At 34.4% G+C, this 17,230-nt stretch overlaps 1 protein-coding gene across 1 annotated transcript in view; it reads right to left on the minus strand.

Annotated features, from left to right (window-relative positions):
- LOC118197703 (uncharacterized) overlaps nt 1–17,230 on the minus strand; it is an 88,603-nt gene that overhangs the window by 47,487 nt on the left and 23,886 nt on the right. Inside the window, exon 2 of the mRNA XM_035369241.2 lies at nt 406–984. Coding sequence (XP_035225132.1) covers nt 406–732 — 327 coding nt within the window. The 5' untranslated portion in view covers nt 733–984. The remainder of the gene's footprint in view (nt 1–405; nt 985–17,230) is intronic.

The raw sequence follows: 17,230 nt of genomic DNA on the forward strand, positions 1-17,230 counted from the left end.
CAAAATACGAGGTGCACATCTACATGCTGTAGCAGTCCTACATACAAAATTTCAACGTTCTGAGGCTACTCGTTTTTGAGTTATGCGAGATACGTACGTACGTACATACGTTCGTACAGACGCCACGAAAAATTCTCTTCAGAATTCATTTTAAAGCAGTTTTATAATCTTTTTGGAGGAAAAGAGTCTTTTATTCTGTCCTTACGTAGAGATATTACGCAAAAACATCGTTAAATTGCATTCGATAGCGGTCAAAATGGATATTTTCGTTGAAATATGCTGCCTAAAACTTTTCGCAATTACGATACTTCTTTTTTACTTCGTACAAGGAAGTAAAAAAAAAGCAGTTAAGTGCACCATCGCATTTCCACTAGTGGTAACAAACTTAATAATTTGCTAACGTACCCTTTTCTTGATGATTCTAGCGTGAAAACGGACGGCTGCCCACAGGATAACATTTGACAGTGGAGTGATTACTTTGGTGATGACGGTTTCCCCATTTCCTTCAGCCACCACCAATCCATAGTCACAAATTTCCAGCTGCTGTGTAAGAGCGAGAGGATGAATGCTGCGATGACTCTCACCTCTCCGACGCGCGCCAGTGTACAGGTCAAGAAGGGGCCTTTGGAGAGATACAATACCCTTAAGTGGCTGACGCTTCTTTCTAGTGAAAGATACAGATCCCAGGTATTTCACCTGGAATCCACTGCTAAGTTCTGAGTCCAGAGACATTTATCTCACTTCACTTCGTTTCTTCCTAGCACAAGGACTTGAAGCCTGACAGTAAGATTTAGAAGAGATCGAGAAGAGATGAATCCCTTGAAGAGATCCTTCCGAAGTTTTCCCTATCTGCGCACATCGGCGCATTGTGCTTTCTGCTTGTATACACCTTGGGATCTAAACGCAATCAAGACTTCATCACTGTTGTTTAAATGGCCTTCCTCAAGCTCCTCACTTTCAGTACTGGGTGCAACAAATGATATCCTAAAATAAAGCAAAATGAATATTACTTTTAATACAATTAAAGAGTAAAGCACATATTTTATTTACGTAAAAAGAAACTACTTTTTCAACGAAATTATTATATTACAACAGCTGAAAATCATTTTAACATGAGATTATTATTTGCTACTTTTTACTGAAAAAACTTAAATAAGCTTAACTAGTTTTGTTTGCATGCTGTACAAAATTCGATCAAATAACTTGAAAGTTAAGTAGAAAATTTCTTTGATAACAGGATAATCGGAAAATATGTATTGGTAATAAATATGATAGCATTCATTATTAACTATTAGATCCCACACGTAAATTTAACTCTAGTTAAACCAAAAAAAAAAAAAAAAGGGGGGGAGGCGAATAAGATTTAGAGTTCATTTTCTAGAGAAAGTATCATATATAATGATGAACAATTATTTAAATACATGCATGTTTACTAAAATTTTTTGACAGCACAAAATATTTTTATTGAACGAAAGCTTTTTTATAATTTATTTTGAAAGCAGTTTTATAAGTGGAATATTCTCAATTAGGATATCATGGGTATTAAATATTGCACGTGAGAAGTTTTGAATTCTTTGCCAAAATATACAAAAATATTATTTCAGTCTTATATTGCTACGCCCTTTTGGATTTGGTTTATGTTATTCCCAAGACACATTATTTATATGACCTTGGTTTGATATTATATTGGTTGATATGACCTTGGTTGACCTTGGTTAAGTTGTTTTAAGGATCCACTAGTCACTGAGTGACTAAACCCGCTGAGCAAATGGCAGTTTTTCCCGAGTTTTCTCTTGGCGGCTGAATGGCCCAAAGTACTACTATCATACGTAAGCGACATTAAGAACCAGCTTTCCCTAGTAAAACCAGGTCCACCTGCGGCAGAACGACTCGGTTTCTATACATAAGTAGTCTAGGGTCGATTCCAAGCGAACAGGCGGTTGCATGAGTATTTTCGTGACCTTTCTTCGGGTATAACGTGGATATGTGTCGACGTTACTTCATGTATAATGTCGATATCCTCAGAAGTCTTCCACGAAGACATACCTCTCCTATGGCAAATTACCTCTTCTTGAGTGCTTTGCCATAATTAAATAAACAAACCAACCGCCGAAAAACCTCCAGGAAGACATATTTTCCCTCAGAAAGATAGCCTTCCTGTGGTTAGCTATAATTAATATGCAAATTTAAGAAAATATTTTAACTTTTTAAATAATATGTGCCGTCTGTGGCACGCATGCCATAGGTTCGCCATCACTGCCAATGTGATCATCTATTCAAGTGGCAGATATCGTGTAATAAAATTTCAATGTGTTTACAACACCTCCTCCCCCCGTGCGTTCAATATTCTAAAGTATACCGATTATCCAATCTGTCAAACGTGACCTGTAATTCCGGGCCTTTTTTTCCCCTTTTCTTTTTCTGATCGTCAGTAGCGTGTAACAAATTGAAATTTATGGTGACAATGCGATGAATGATGCCACAGTTAGATAATGGATTCTAAGGTTCAGCGAAGTAAGAAGAAAACGTGTATAATGAGGCACGAAGTGGGCGCCCATCTTTGATGAATCACTGTTTGGTATGCAAGGTCAAGAAATTGTTCATGAAGCTAAGCTTTCCATATATATATATGCATATTTCTTCTGCAGAAAGAGACTAAACGTTAAGGTTAAAAAAGCAATTCCTTTTGTACCACGTAAGTTATACCATTTTTATCCGTTTAAAAAAACCATTGCAAATGTTCATAAAAATTATCACTTGAGCACGTTAAAAGTGCCTTTAAAATTACAACAATTAGCTTTAAAAAGTAAAATTAAACTGAAAACTGGTGGTTACTCCCAGGTTACTCCCAGGTTGATGGTTGGAGTTGGAGGCGACGCAGGATATTTAATTAGATTTTAAAAATAAAACCCAACTGAAGGACATCGTAGGCCACGAAGACCGTTGGTCACCAGTGACCTATATGTGACGATGATCATCGATGTGGAACGACATACTAAAGTTCTGACAGGCAAAAAGTAAAATTAAATTGAAAAATCCTCATTGGACTAGAGATATAATGGTCATCAATGACATACAACTTGACAGTCAAGCTTTTGGGACCGCGTGGTGAATTCTCAAGCACAGCATTTTTACGTTTCAATAATTCAGGCTGTTAAACTGTAGCAGACTGATTAAATATGAAAAGCATACAAAAGATTTGAGGTCTTACCGAATAGGAAAACTTCGAGAACTGGCTATTTGTGAGGATGAGAAACTGAAGATTTAATATTGCCTGGGGGGAGAGCCCCTTCTAGATCACGCGAATTCTAATTTCATAGTACTTAATCTGTGGAGTTATTAGGATTTTTCGAAGCAAGAGAGATGAAAAATAAGCAACGCCTTCGCCGGGAATCGAATCACGGATCTCTGGAATACGCGCCCCAGCGTGCAGACACTACGAAGGCATGTTAAGAAGGCTTGAGAAATCCCTTATAAATGTAAGGAAATACCCAAAAGCTTCAGATAGGCTGATAACGTCATGATGACGTAAGATGAGGCATGGTTGTTTCATATCAGACTAGAATGAAAACAACAGTAGAATTATATTCTTTTTTTTGTAAGGATGAACTGGTTCAAACAGACAATTTCAAGAAGCATGATCACATTTGCACTGTCTGTAAAATGCAGTGTACCCTGTAGTGAATTCTTGCCTCAATACATGCATAATAATTAATTCTACCATTAATTGTGAATAATTTAGGATGGGGAATTGTGAAATAATTCAGGATGGGGAGAGGTGGAAGGTACCAAATAGTCAATCATTCGATCACATGCTTACACTCAAAATCATGCTCCCCCCATGGAGGTAGGAAAGGGAGGAGGGGCCATTCCGCGCTAGAAGTGAAGCACTGCTTTGAAGCTTGGGTCACCAGACGGGGTTGTTCTTTGTTTACATTCAGAAGCTCGCTTGACAAGATTCTGATAGTATTTCGACACACGACAGTTCCATAGAAATCGAAAAAGGGACACTTTCGCATGAAAGAAACATTCATAGTGGGATGGATAATAGCAATTTGTATAGTTTAGTGACATTTACGCAAAATTCACATCTTAATTATTTTTCGATAACTAACAACAGCGATTTTGATTATGAATTTGTTTTATAAAATTATAAGCTGTTGTACTACAAAAATATAAATTTTAAGAAAATTGCTAAAAGAGATCTGCCAAAATTTATTTTCTAGAAGATTTGAAAAGTTTGAAACTTGATGGCTAAATGTAAATATAAAATTATGTATGTTAAAATATTTGTAATTAGGCACATAGGTCAGATAAGTTTTTATTAAATAGAGTAACGCATGCAAGGGCTATCTGCCTAAAGAGAGAGATGCCATCGTGGAGGAATTTTGAAGAAAAACTGACCTTTGAGTGGGTATTAAAAATAATGCTTATAATTTTCATTCAAATTATATTCATATATATTTTTTATGTAAAACTTTCGGGTGTATGCTAAATTAGTGTAAATTACTTTACACGAAAAATATAGTGAATGCACAGAAATTAAAGATTTGCACATGCCGGAAATGATAAATAGGAAATATGTATGGGTATTTATGCATGTGCTTGCAAAAAGCATGTATCTGCCTTTGACAAAATACTTAAATATTCATTAAATTATTTATAAACGTATTTGAAATGAAGAATTTATTCACTTATAAACAACTGTAAAAGTACTGTGAAGAAATCTAATGATTAAATGTATCTAATTTATAATGATTATAAATGTTATCTAAATATATAATAACCTTAATATTGAATAGAAAACATAAATTGAAATCCTGTTGACAAATACGTTATAAAACTATTTAAGCAAGAATTGTTCGTATTGGAAAGCAGTCTGTTAAAAGGGGTATTGTAAAGCAAATGCTATGAGATGCGCACTTAAGAACGTAATAAAGAGTTTTGGAATATGTATTGTTGAAATGAAGGGTAAAAAAAAAAATATCATAAGTATAATTAAAAGAATTATTCTCTTTACATTTTATAATAACTCAGTTACAAGTTTTAAATAATACTTAAAAAAAAACTTGTTTTATTCCCTTTCAGAAATGTTCAGAGAAAGTCAAATACTATTTAATACCTATTTAATTATTAGGAATTAGCGAAATACTTATTTAAAGTATTTCGCTAATTCCTAATAATTCTCTAATTTAAAATGAACCGAATAAAGCATTAATTACAAATTGACTTACATTTTTCGATTTAAAAGAAGCCAAAAAATCATGTCATATTTAAGAAAGTATTTTAGGAAGAAGCTCTATAAATAGAAAAGAAATAATGCATAATTTTAATATTAATAATACAATAAACTTTGATCTTAATTTTTGTACCTTAACCGAATAAAATCAAATTACCTTAATTTTTATTTCTAATGTAATTAACGAAAACTTGTGAAAATATTTCATTCAAATTAAACCATTCTGAGAAAAGTATAGCATTTAATTCCGTTCAGAATGAAATGTTGTTTTCACATACTTAGGACTCTGAAGTGTTGTAGAAAAAGAAAATATATACATTTATATGTATATTTGCGACGTAACTACAAAATATTTACACCCGAACCCGTCAAATCCCATAGAACTCAATGATAAATGACCCAATGTTTTGGTCACCACGTAGGGATCGCCGGTGCTTCAGAGCAGGGTACGGAGAAACTTGTTTAGGGCGACTCCTTCTTACTTCCTACCTCCATGGCTCCCCCGGACATCCATAATCTAGAACAGTCTCTCATTTAGAAAAGTTTTTCGTATATCTAATGAAATGTTTTGACCATTTTGATGATAAAACTAGCTGATTAAAGATTCAGGGAAGAAATGCTAGTAATATAACAGCAAATGAGCATATTTTTATGAAAGGAAACTATAAAAATATGTACTATGCTACAAGTACACATCGGTTTAAGTTTCTTTTAATATCCCAAACAAATGTTATTATCATATCTTCACCACAGGAATTTCAATTTTCAATATAGGAATTTCAAGTGCTAATAATTTGCGTGACGTATTTAAACGGACGTTAAGTTTTAAAATGAGTGAAGTTACAAATCTCATTTGAAAATTATCCAGGAAAAAAATGCACAGTTAGACTTGATGAATTAAGACTTTTTTCTGTTAAATAAGTACCGTAGAGTCATCTAAATCAGGAAATGTGAAAAATGTGCAGTGCCCTCGCCGGGACTCGAACCTGGATCTCTCGTATACGCGCCGAGTGTGCTACCATTACACCACAAGAGCATGCTGGAAGGAGGGAGAAAATACCTTATAGTGCAAAAGTCTCCATGAGGCGTTAATTTATAGTTGGAAAACATCATAGCATATTTTTCTCCCTGTCATTTGACATTGCTGTTTTGAATACCCAGTTTTAATTTTATGGTTTTATATTCTATGCCTCGAATTTCTGAGCGTTCTTTTACTAGCAGATCTCTTTAGCTTAAAATAGTTTTAGAAAATTCACTAAAATTATATTATTTTCCCCAATGGCAGATTGTGAACAATTGCAAATGTAACCTAGTCCATTAATTTGTACTGTCTGTCTATGGTAAGAACAGCTCTCGCCAGTTTGTCTGCAGCTGTCTGTTGCCGTAGAAACGAGCCCTAACCCATTTTTCGTAGGGGTGTCTTGAAGACTTACTTCTGAGTTTGCCACCTTGGCGCATTTAAAGATGATTTGGCGATATTCACATTTTGTTTTAGTTTCAAGTAAAATGCTTGTTGACCCTTTGCGTCGACCCCGACATCCAATTTCCGAAAATGAAATTCGATGGCGTAGATAAAGCTTTTGCAGTCAAGAAACGGTCTTTGATTTTGCCGTGTGAGGTACAAGTCGCTAAATTTGCAATCCCTCTAGATGTACAATGAGTAAAAATAAACTTGTAGGGAAATAAATTTAAAAATCCGTGTTTATTTTTGAAGAAAAATTTTAATTTCGACATTTAAAAAAATCATGCTATTATTTTGCTTCTTTTTTGTTTATTTGTTTGCTTGCAAAATCATAGATGACATCTTAGAAATCTACTTGATTGCCCCATTCTCTTTATATAGTATAGACGCACTTCATAAATATAAAATAAATTTAATTTTTATAGTTCTCCCCTCTAGCTGATCTACCGTGAACATTCAAAGCAATTTCTTCAGTCTTTAAATGACGTTCTGCTATGTTTTTATTTCAAAATTTTCTGTTAATTTATTGCTTGTGCTTTAATAATGACTAAAAATTTCATCATTAAATGTATATAGAATCATCTTGAAAGTAAAAGCATTTTTTTACATACCCATGCTCTCAATAAATACTTTTTGCGAACATTTTTTCTTTTCTCATACCTTTAAACTAAACCAAAAGCTGGTTAATTTAATGGCGGAAGGAAGCGAAGGTGAATTAAAATCAAAACTGCTTTTTCCTTAATTACCAGTGGTTTGGGTTGGTTTATATGATTACGGAAAGCCTCCAGGCCTAAGAGGAGGGATGCCTCCATGGAGGGCTTGCTAAGGGAAACTGGCTGTGCGCCCAAAATCGTATCATGTTGCCAAAATTTCTTAAAAGTTAAATTGCTGTCAATCCATGTTTCATCGATGTAAACGATGTGGCGTTCGTTCACTTGCTCTGAGTTTTCTCATTTCGCGTAAATAATTGTTCCTCCAAAATACAATGTGAGGTCTTTCGATAAGATTTTTTTTTTTTTTTCCTTTTTTTTTTTTTTTTTCTTTTTTTTTTTTTTTTTTTTTTCTACGCATTCCAACGAAAATTCATTGAACACAAAACTTTGCACAAAGAGTCTTTTTGCCACGGGAAGTCTAATTTTTGCCTCAAGACAGGCAGTAATTTCCGCACAGATGGCACTTTCTTTTCTTTGATGTAAAAGTCTTGTATTGTCTGCCGTAGAACGCATTTGTCAAAATCGTAAATTTCACATTTATGATTAGCAGGGCTTTTACATTTCTTTCCAAGTGTATTCAGAAGTTTATTTTCACCCATTGTTGATACTTCGCTCTTCAAAACTTAAGGAAGAGGAACTACTAAAGAGTTCGCCGAAACTTCTGCGACACTATACACGCAAAATTCTGCGACACTATACACGATTTGACGTAACTGAGACTTTAAAGGTTGACCTTTCTTAAACTGGAAGGGCATTTTAAAAAATTGGCGATTAACAAAGCACTACGAAAATCAAGCTAAATAGAAGCGAATTTGAGCAAATGCTAGCACAAATGATATAACAACGAGAATAAAAAGAGCTAATAGTAATAATATAAGGCTTAAGAAAAGATGCGTGCAGCTGGAATGAAGCCGAGAAGACGAATGATAAACTTCCCTTAAGCCAACAGTCGCCAAAAACAAAATAACAATAAAGCAACCCTTGGTTCGTCCCTATTTGAAATATACTAGCCCTGTTGCTATAGCGACCGCCACTCTCCAGACACCGTGGCGGGAGCTGTTCTTACCGTAGACAGACAGTACAAGGCCGGATGTGGTGGTCTTCTTTATTATGGAGGCACCTAATAGGTGGGCTACCATCGCCTTTCCTATGAAGGGACGGACAGTTACAACCATGCCTTCTCCAGGTTCCAGGCCACTTCGGCATCGTAGTCAGCTTCCCTAGCCACTATACCGACTGGGCGGCACTAAAATTATAATTAAATATGTAAATTAGCTAGTTTATTGTTTATCAGTTAGTCATTTATTGTTTAAATTTTTGAACTGTTTTTGCATTTTTTTCCCCTAAGTTAGTTTAGATGGAGTCATGGTACAATAAATTGCAACATTCAAGAGCAGGGCTGGTTACCTATTTGGTTCATTGATTAGTTTTTATTGCTTAGGCTGATACACAGGATAACTTAAGCAATAAAATCTTTCGTGGAAGACTCACCAAGAAACACTGTCTATTGTTTCTGTTAGACATAGGACAAATTACAAAAACATCTACGCAGACAGCTTTGTTCGTCTGGATTCGTCCGTGGGTTGAAGTACTAGTATACAGCAATCTTAGCCACTCAGCCACTGGTGAGCCCGTCGTTGCAGGAATACTGACGTACAGAAGTCATTTATCACATCAAAATAAACAATAGGTTATTAATAGCAAAAGTGATTTGGTCGTAATATAAACATATGAAATGACCAGACATCAAGACAGAAGAGTAACACGCCTGAAGTAAATTATAAAAGTGAAGCAACAACGTGTGTTAAGCATAGATTTTTAGCTGAGTTTCTATGCTAAAAACCTACAGTTGCTTCACTTTTATGAATAGACATATTTCGACAAAAATGTGTATTCAGGTTTTCTTCGGTGAAATCTTTACGTTGATTTTGTTTTTAATGTAATAACATCGAACTAGTTGAGTTTCTGCATTGCAATATTTTTAATACCAATAATTATATATATTTCATGTAGATGGTACAAAAGAACTGTGTTAAAATAATGTCAATGAACTCAAGCTGATAAAATGAAAAATTAATTTCTCTTTATGTTACAGAATTTATTAGTAGAAAGACAAAACTGCTTCAATTTCAGAAAGAAAATAGCCTATTGTTCCTGCAGCTGATGAATATTTCCGCCACACTTTGCAGTTTAGAGTGTAAAGTATAACTGGCCTCATTTTCTCTCCTTCAATTTAAAAAGTTTTTTTTCCTTTTTTTAAGTAACAAAGCTTTACAACCGGCTCTCTTTGTCTATGCTGTGATAATCTCTGCTGTCGTTACTCGAATCACTCCCAACTTAATCGCTCAGCCTTCTGTTTCAGAAGCTGTTACTGAGACTTCCTCCAAAGTGTTTTCAGTGATCTTATCTGTATTGTTTCCATTGTATGAGCAAAGTGATTAGATGGTGGCAATTAGTTTCATGCTAATGAAAGGATTTATTTTTGTTTATTTTTTTTATTCTAATATAAAAAAGCTTATTACATTGGAAAATTTCCAGTTCTGTGGCTTTACATGCTTTTAATTTCATGATTAGACCTTGTTGGGGAAATTAATGTAATGATTGTGTCCTCTTGAATACAGTGACTTCTGTGAATATCTTGAACTTGACGAGAAAATTGGTAAGAGTGAGATGCCCACTGCCCAGATCAGAGCCATTGTTATGAAACTATTGATAAAAGATATCCCAGTAACCCCTGAACTCCTGTTTACACCAATGGATCCATGATTGAGAGAGGTACTGGAGCTGGTGCAGTAGTCTATTGTAACCATTTTGCATTCTATAAGGCAGTGGGAAGAGATACTACCAATTTTGATGGTGAAGTTGAGGCTATATTTATTGCTTTGAATCAATTAAGCACCCGGAAGAGTAATGTCCCTGGGGCTGTTTCTTTGTCCGATAGCAAAGCCGCTTTGTAGACTATCTTCGATAGTAAAGTTTGTATTTCCGAACGATATTTACGAATGTCGGAAGATTCTCAATTGTCTTGCAGTGGATTCCTGCTCGTTGTGGCATCCAGGGAAATGAAAGAGCCGATTTCCTGGCAAAGAATGGACCGACTATTTTACAAACCACTAAAATAATACCTGTCTTTTTTAATTCTGCAAAATGCCTAATTAAATTAGAATTTAAGATGAGGTTTGTCTCCTACCTATCAAATGAAGCTAAGGGAAAGGTCTGGGAGTGTGTCACTAGTTTAAAGCCAAATTTTGCCATAGGCTTTATCGGTTCCAGGATAAAAAGAAAAAAAATGTGCTCGCTATCAAAATAAGCTCGAAGAAAGATCTGTTCTACGTTCCTTGTAACTTGTTAAATAAAACGAAAAGTTTCAGATTATTTGTACTCATAATGTCATTTTTCTATAGAATTCTTGCTTAAGTTATTCATACACAAATAAAATAACATGTAAACAATTCCCCTGCTATCAGATTATTTTTAAATTCTGGTATCAGATGAGTTGTTTCATTGCACATTATTTAGCATTATGTATATTAGACTATGCTAATGGTGAGAAAATATTTAGTTGCTACGCTGTTTGTGGTGACGAGCTTTATTAGGAAGATTACCAAAAGTTCTTATCAACTTGCTCTTTACTTTCTTTAATAATTTAGAGTTTAATTTTTGTTTAGGTGTTCTACTTGCAGAAGGCCATCAACTTTTTGAATGGAAACATCATATGAGTTGGGAAGTCCGGCTGCAGTGCATTTGACTGCAAAACGCACTAGAATAGATCCATGTGTAGAATATTACCTCATCCTGTAGCCGTGGCGTTATTTCATCTTTTGACTGGCATGATTGTTTGATTGCCCATCTTTTTAAAATTTGACTTAAGGACTCTTCAGGCTGTACTCTTTGTAACTCTGGACAGTCCATTGACGAATGCACTGCACTATTATCTTTTAATTCCATTGTTCTTAAGTATTGAGAAGCAAGATTGTAAGGATCTTAAGTTTTACTAACGTTTATTTTATTTTAAATCTTTACTATCACTTCTTATTTTCTACTTCCGGCCAGAATTAAAAGCTTTAACTTATTTATGCAAATTTGTCTTGCGAACGCCAAGTACTTAAGTTGTGGCTTTTTGCCAAGCAAGAGAGAGGAAGGAGTGATTAGGAGCAGGCCGCTTGCCATAGCACTTTTACTCGGTTGCTGGTTGCCTTCAAGGCCAGAGGTTTAATCCTGTTGATAATTTTAAACGTATCGTAGTGTTAACAGTTCTCTGTACTACATACGGCCTTTCTGTTAATATACGGCCAATCTTCAAGTAGACACTTGTTTATTAATCCAAAGTTAGTTTAGTTAGAATTTAGTTAATATTTTTATATTCTTACGTTCAGACCACAAGTGGTTGGTCTCTGTATTCCGAAGTCCGGAAATCATTGTAAAGAGAGAAAAATAAAGGGTTTCGTATACCCTTCCTGTGTATCTTGTCTACTTCCCACACTTATTGAACATAGCTTTAGATATCTCCCTGTTCCGAGTCAGGTCATTTAATGTTCCCAAAGCAAGTAAGGAGGAATACTGAACCTGATAAGATCAAGACTAATGGTTTAGTGGCCAAATGTATGGCATTTGTATAATTAATTTTCATGATTAGTTTGGCTGTTTACGTAAAGTACGTTCGTATATCTGAAAAACGGTAAAAGTATACGATGAATCAATAAATGCCATATATGTTTTGAAATATTACACGAAAGGTCTTCATATCTGCTGTAGTTACATTTATTAAAATTTGAGTGAAATCGAATGATTAAAGAATGAAAACTTCAAATCCTCGCAGTTTTATTTATAAAACTAAAAAAAAATTAAGCAAAAAATCGGATGTCTTCATTAATTTAATATACTTTTATCTGTCATTAGGTGGTGTGGTGGTGTATTTAATTATGGCAAAGCACACTAGGGCTATCTGCCTAAGGGGAAGGATGCCTTTCGTGGAGGACTTTCTAAGGGAAACTGGCTCGTATACACGTTACACATGGGGAAAACCACGAAAACCCCGATGAAGCCAGCCCGTTCGCGGGATTCGAACCTCGGACCGAACTACCAGTGTTCAGCGTCTTTACCGCTCGGCCGCTGGTGGGCTATCTGTCATTAGGGGGAATGATTTTTTTTTTTAGTTTCATTCCAAAATATAGCTAAGAGAATGCATATACTTAACATTCCTAGTTCTCATTCCTACGTGCTAGCTTAAATGCGTAATTAAACACTATCACGTAATTACGTCAACTAAAGGAAACCAAATGACGCGAATAATATTTAATAATTGCCAAAGTGTGCGTCAGTCTACTACAGTATGTTTCCCGCATCAGCATTTCACTGATTTTAGTATATTATATTATATTATTTAAATTGTAGTGGCCAAGTTATTGCATGAGTAATTATTCTATATTATTGCATGTATTTTATATTTTTGCATGTGTTTAATTATTTTGTAAAATTAAATTGACGTTTTGTTAATATTTCTTTTATGCTGGATGGAAATACTAGAAACAATCTTCTAATCTTCGACTTCAAAAATATAACAGCATCACAAAAGTATCTTTCAGGTTTTTTCGTTAAGAAAAGGGTGTGCATAATACGGCGAATATACCTAAAAATTAAAAAATGCAGTTTGAAATTACAGGTGCGTGTTATACGTTGAAATATAAGGTATATTTCGTGTACTTACTTTTTTCTGCCTTTCTTATTTAGTTCGCTTAGGTTAAGTGCATAAAACCTAGGCTATATTTTACTAGTATCAAAATTATTCAAGGACTAGTATCAAAATTATTCAAGGACTAGTATCAAAAATGAACTAGTATTAAAATTATTCAAGGACTTAACATCCTCAGAGTGAGGCCTGAAAGAATAGTAATTGAATAAAAATTTCTATTTAGCCCCCCTGTGAAGAACAAGTATGATTATAATGGTTATTTACAATAAATACCACCGTCAGAAGTTTCAAAAGTCAATTAACTTTCTAATCCCTCGATTCTATAATGAATTCCGTGATTAAAGTAGTAATAAAAGGCTCAAACCCAATATTTATCTCATGGAAAACCGAGTCTAACGCGGATTTGGTAGGTAAGAATAAATTGAATGAAATAATATGATTTTTCACTTTAATGGATGATTAAACAGTCAGTCAACGCTATATTTTTTTTAACATGAAACAAAAAAATTTGTCAAAAGTTTCACAGTTTCCTTTAATTTTTTACTGTCAGTGAAAAGAAAAATTCAAAAAAATTTTGAAAGCTTTCAGATTTTATATTACGCCCAAAGGGGCGTTTTTCTAATGTTTTTGTGTGTTACCTTTATTTATTAATACCCTGTTCTTCGCACTTAAACCATAAAACTCAATTCAGCAGCAATATCGCAAAATAATTCAAAAGGACCGTACATATCTTTAGATTAGAAAGGCCTCCACGAAGGCATCCCTCCCTTTAGACAGATAGCCCTCGGGTGCTTTGCCATAATTAAATAATCCAATCCAATCTATATCTTTAGAATTTCCGATACACTGTCTCGCGCGCTATAATTTTTTTTTTTTTTTTTTTTTTTTTTTTTTTTTTTTTTTTTTTTTTTTTACGCGTACAGTGCTGCCATTGCTCCCTCTGAAATCGTTGGAATTGTTAACTAAAAACTCACTTAAGTTTTACAAAATTTGAAATAGATAATAAAACAAATTCCAAATTCGGTCTTCCTGATGCCCATATTCGTGTGGAGGACTACGTTATTCAGAATTTGATGTCTCTATGTACTGTTGTGTTTTGACAGTGCGAGAAACATACATACATTTATATAGATTCTTTATTATTTCATTTCTTTAAATATAATGAAAGGCTTTAATAGTTGGTGGTAATAGTTTAAGAATAGAAAAGCGAAACGGTGTTTACAGTTAACCAACGCAAAATGCCAAAACAAAATTAACAGCCCTTCCAGGCTAACGCCCTTTGGGCTAAAGATATTTCAAAGAGCATATCTTTAGACTTTCCAATACATAATCTCGCGCGCTAGAGATAAATTTTTTTTTTTTTTTTTTTTCTACAGTGTTGCCATTGCTCACTTTGAAATCGCTGAGTTTCTTAATCAAAAACTCATAAATGCTTTACAAAATATGAAATAGACAATAAAATAAATTCTAAATTTGGGCTTCCAAATGCCCATGTTTGGGTGGAGACGTATGTTATTCAAAATTTGATGGCTATAGGTACTATTGTTTTATTACAATGCGAGAAACATACGTACATACATGTATGCACATTCTTCATTATTTAATTCCTTTAAATATAATACAGGATTCTAATATTTGGGGGCAACATTGTAAAAAGTGATTCGCCGTTTATAGTTAATCAACGCAAAATGCCAAAGCGAAATTAATAGTTCTTTTGAGAAAATTGCCCCTTTGGACCAAAAAGATAGTTATTTTATTGGAGAAATATTATGCTGTTGTAACTATAGTACATTATAGGTAAACAGAATTTTTTGGAAAATAATAAAACAATGCCTACTTTAAAATAGTTTAAATATTCAGTTTTTTTAACTAATAAAATTTTGTGTGTTATATCACAATAAAATAAATTATTGTTTCAAATGGAATTATAATAAGTGTATTATTATAGAGATAACAGTCAAAGTGTTAAGAAATAACAGATCGTTTCACATTTTTTCAGAAGAAAATTTATTCTTATTTAAATTCTTTGACCTAGTTTCAAACTCAAAACTAGACTGGAGACCACGAAGCTAATTTCAAAAGAATTTGAACTAGTTTTCAGTCACATCCAGCAAATTAAGAAATTTTCCTTTCAAATGATCATAATATTCTAGAATCACTATAATCATCTTAGTAAAGAATAAATGGAAGCTGTTGCAGTATCCATGATCAGACGAAAAGTCAAGCATTATGCAGATTTTTTTATATTTAATTATTTTCTTAGAAATTAACACAATCAAATTTAGGACATTAAATGAATTCTTACGAATTGTTTTTTTCTAAGAGAATTTTAACTTTTAATACAGCTCATAATGATTAAGAAAAATTCATACTACTTGACTAGCTAACGAGTTAATTAATTGCGTTAAGCGAGGTTCTAATTACACGTACTAATTACTTTTAACAAATAAAAGGCCTACTCACGAATTTATTCTTTTCCCAAAAGCAAAAGAGGTCAATACTGAAACAATAATGTGTCTTACGGCTAACTGAAGCACTGCTACCAAATTTCAATGATAACACGTAATAAAAACCTCTCATAATATCACGAGGTTTTAAATATTATATAATTGTGTATATTTGTGTAGACAGCTTCCAGTGCATTCGAAATACAAAAGCCATAGAATAGTAACAATTAACTTGGTTAAAAATACTTGGTTAAAAAAAAAAAAAGAAAATCCGAAACCTTCTAGATTTCATATAACGCTCAAAAGGGCGTTTTTTTAACATTTTGTGTGTTACCTTGTCAGGACTTGTGTTTCTCTTTATTTGCGTTGGAAACATGAATGATCCCGAATAGGAAAAGGGAGCTTACTCAAGCTATGTTCAAGAAGGTGTGAAGTAGACAACGCAAGCAGGAAGGGTATACGAAACCCTTTATTTTTAATACTTTACAGGTATTTCCGAACTTCGGAATACAGAGACCAACCACTTGTGGTCTGAACGAAAGAATATAAAAATTACTAACTAAAACTTTAACTAAAAGCTAACTTTGAATTAGTATACAAATGTCTAGCACTAAGACTGGCCTTTATTTAAAAAAGGTACGTATGTAGTACGCCGAGCTGCTAAAACTACGATACGTCTGCAAATATCAAGAGGGCTAAACCTCTGGCCTTAAAGGCAACCAACAACCGAGTGAAAACTCGTAAAACTACAGTGGCAAGCGGCTTGCTTCCTAAAACTCCTTCTCTCTCTCTTGGCAAAAAGCCACAACTTAAGTACTTGGGCGTTAGCAAGACAATTTGCATAAACAAGTTAAAGCACTTAATTCTGTCCGGAAGTAGAAGACAAGAAGTGATAGTACAGTTTTAAAATAAAATAAACGTTAGTAAAACTTGGGATCCTTACAGCTTCTATTTATTAAATATCATGTTCTTCGCACTTGAACCACGTAAAATTCAATTCAACATCAATATCACAGAATACACAGGTGTGCAAAAATTAAGGACGAAGTCGAAGAATTAGCATATCAGCTGAACGAAGAGGCAGAGCGGACAGAAAGACCAATCAGGAGATTAAGTAAGGTGATGTACGGCAGCACATGCCCAGATATGCAGGTAGACGTAATGGGGGAGTGTCTGAGTAGTATAAAGCATGTTGTCGGTGTAAGATCAGTATTTCTGGCAAAGAGATTGCACGCCGTATAGCAGTTAAAATCACACCGAGTTGCTGCCTCAGTGAGAAATGGCGAATAATCAATCTGTTAGACGACATCTGGATGCTTTTACCCGAGGTCGAATCATTGGGAAGTTGGAGGAAGGCCGCAGTGTGACAAGTGTGGCTGCAAAGTTCGGAATTGCTCACAGCATCGTTTCACGACTTTGGAGACAATTTCAAACTACAGGAACAGCTATTCGGGGGTTTAGTAGTGGTCGTCCACGAGGAACCACACCCGCAGATGACCGGTATATTGCCTTACAGGCCAGAAGAAACAGGCGACAGACAGCGGGAGAAATCGCTAGACACACGACACAGGCGACTGGACGACCGATATCGCGTTTTACCGTGGCCAGAAGACTGCACGGTGTTGGTCTGTTTGCACGACGCCCTGTACGGTGTGCTAACGCCTGCCCATCGGAGAA

Source organism: Stegodyphus dumicola, chromosome 1, assembly GCF_044657685.1.
Source record: "Stegodyphus dumicola isolate Sdum_Otavi_A_Nest chromosome 1, ASM4465768v1".
Classification (NCBI taxonomy): Eukaryota; Metazoa; Arthropoda; class Arachnida; order Araneae; family Eresidae; genus Stegodyphus; species Stegodyphus dumicola.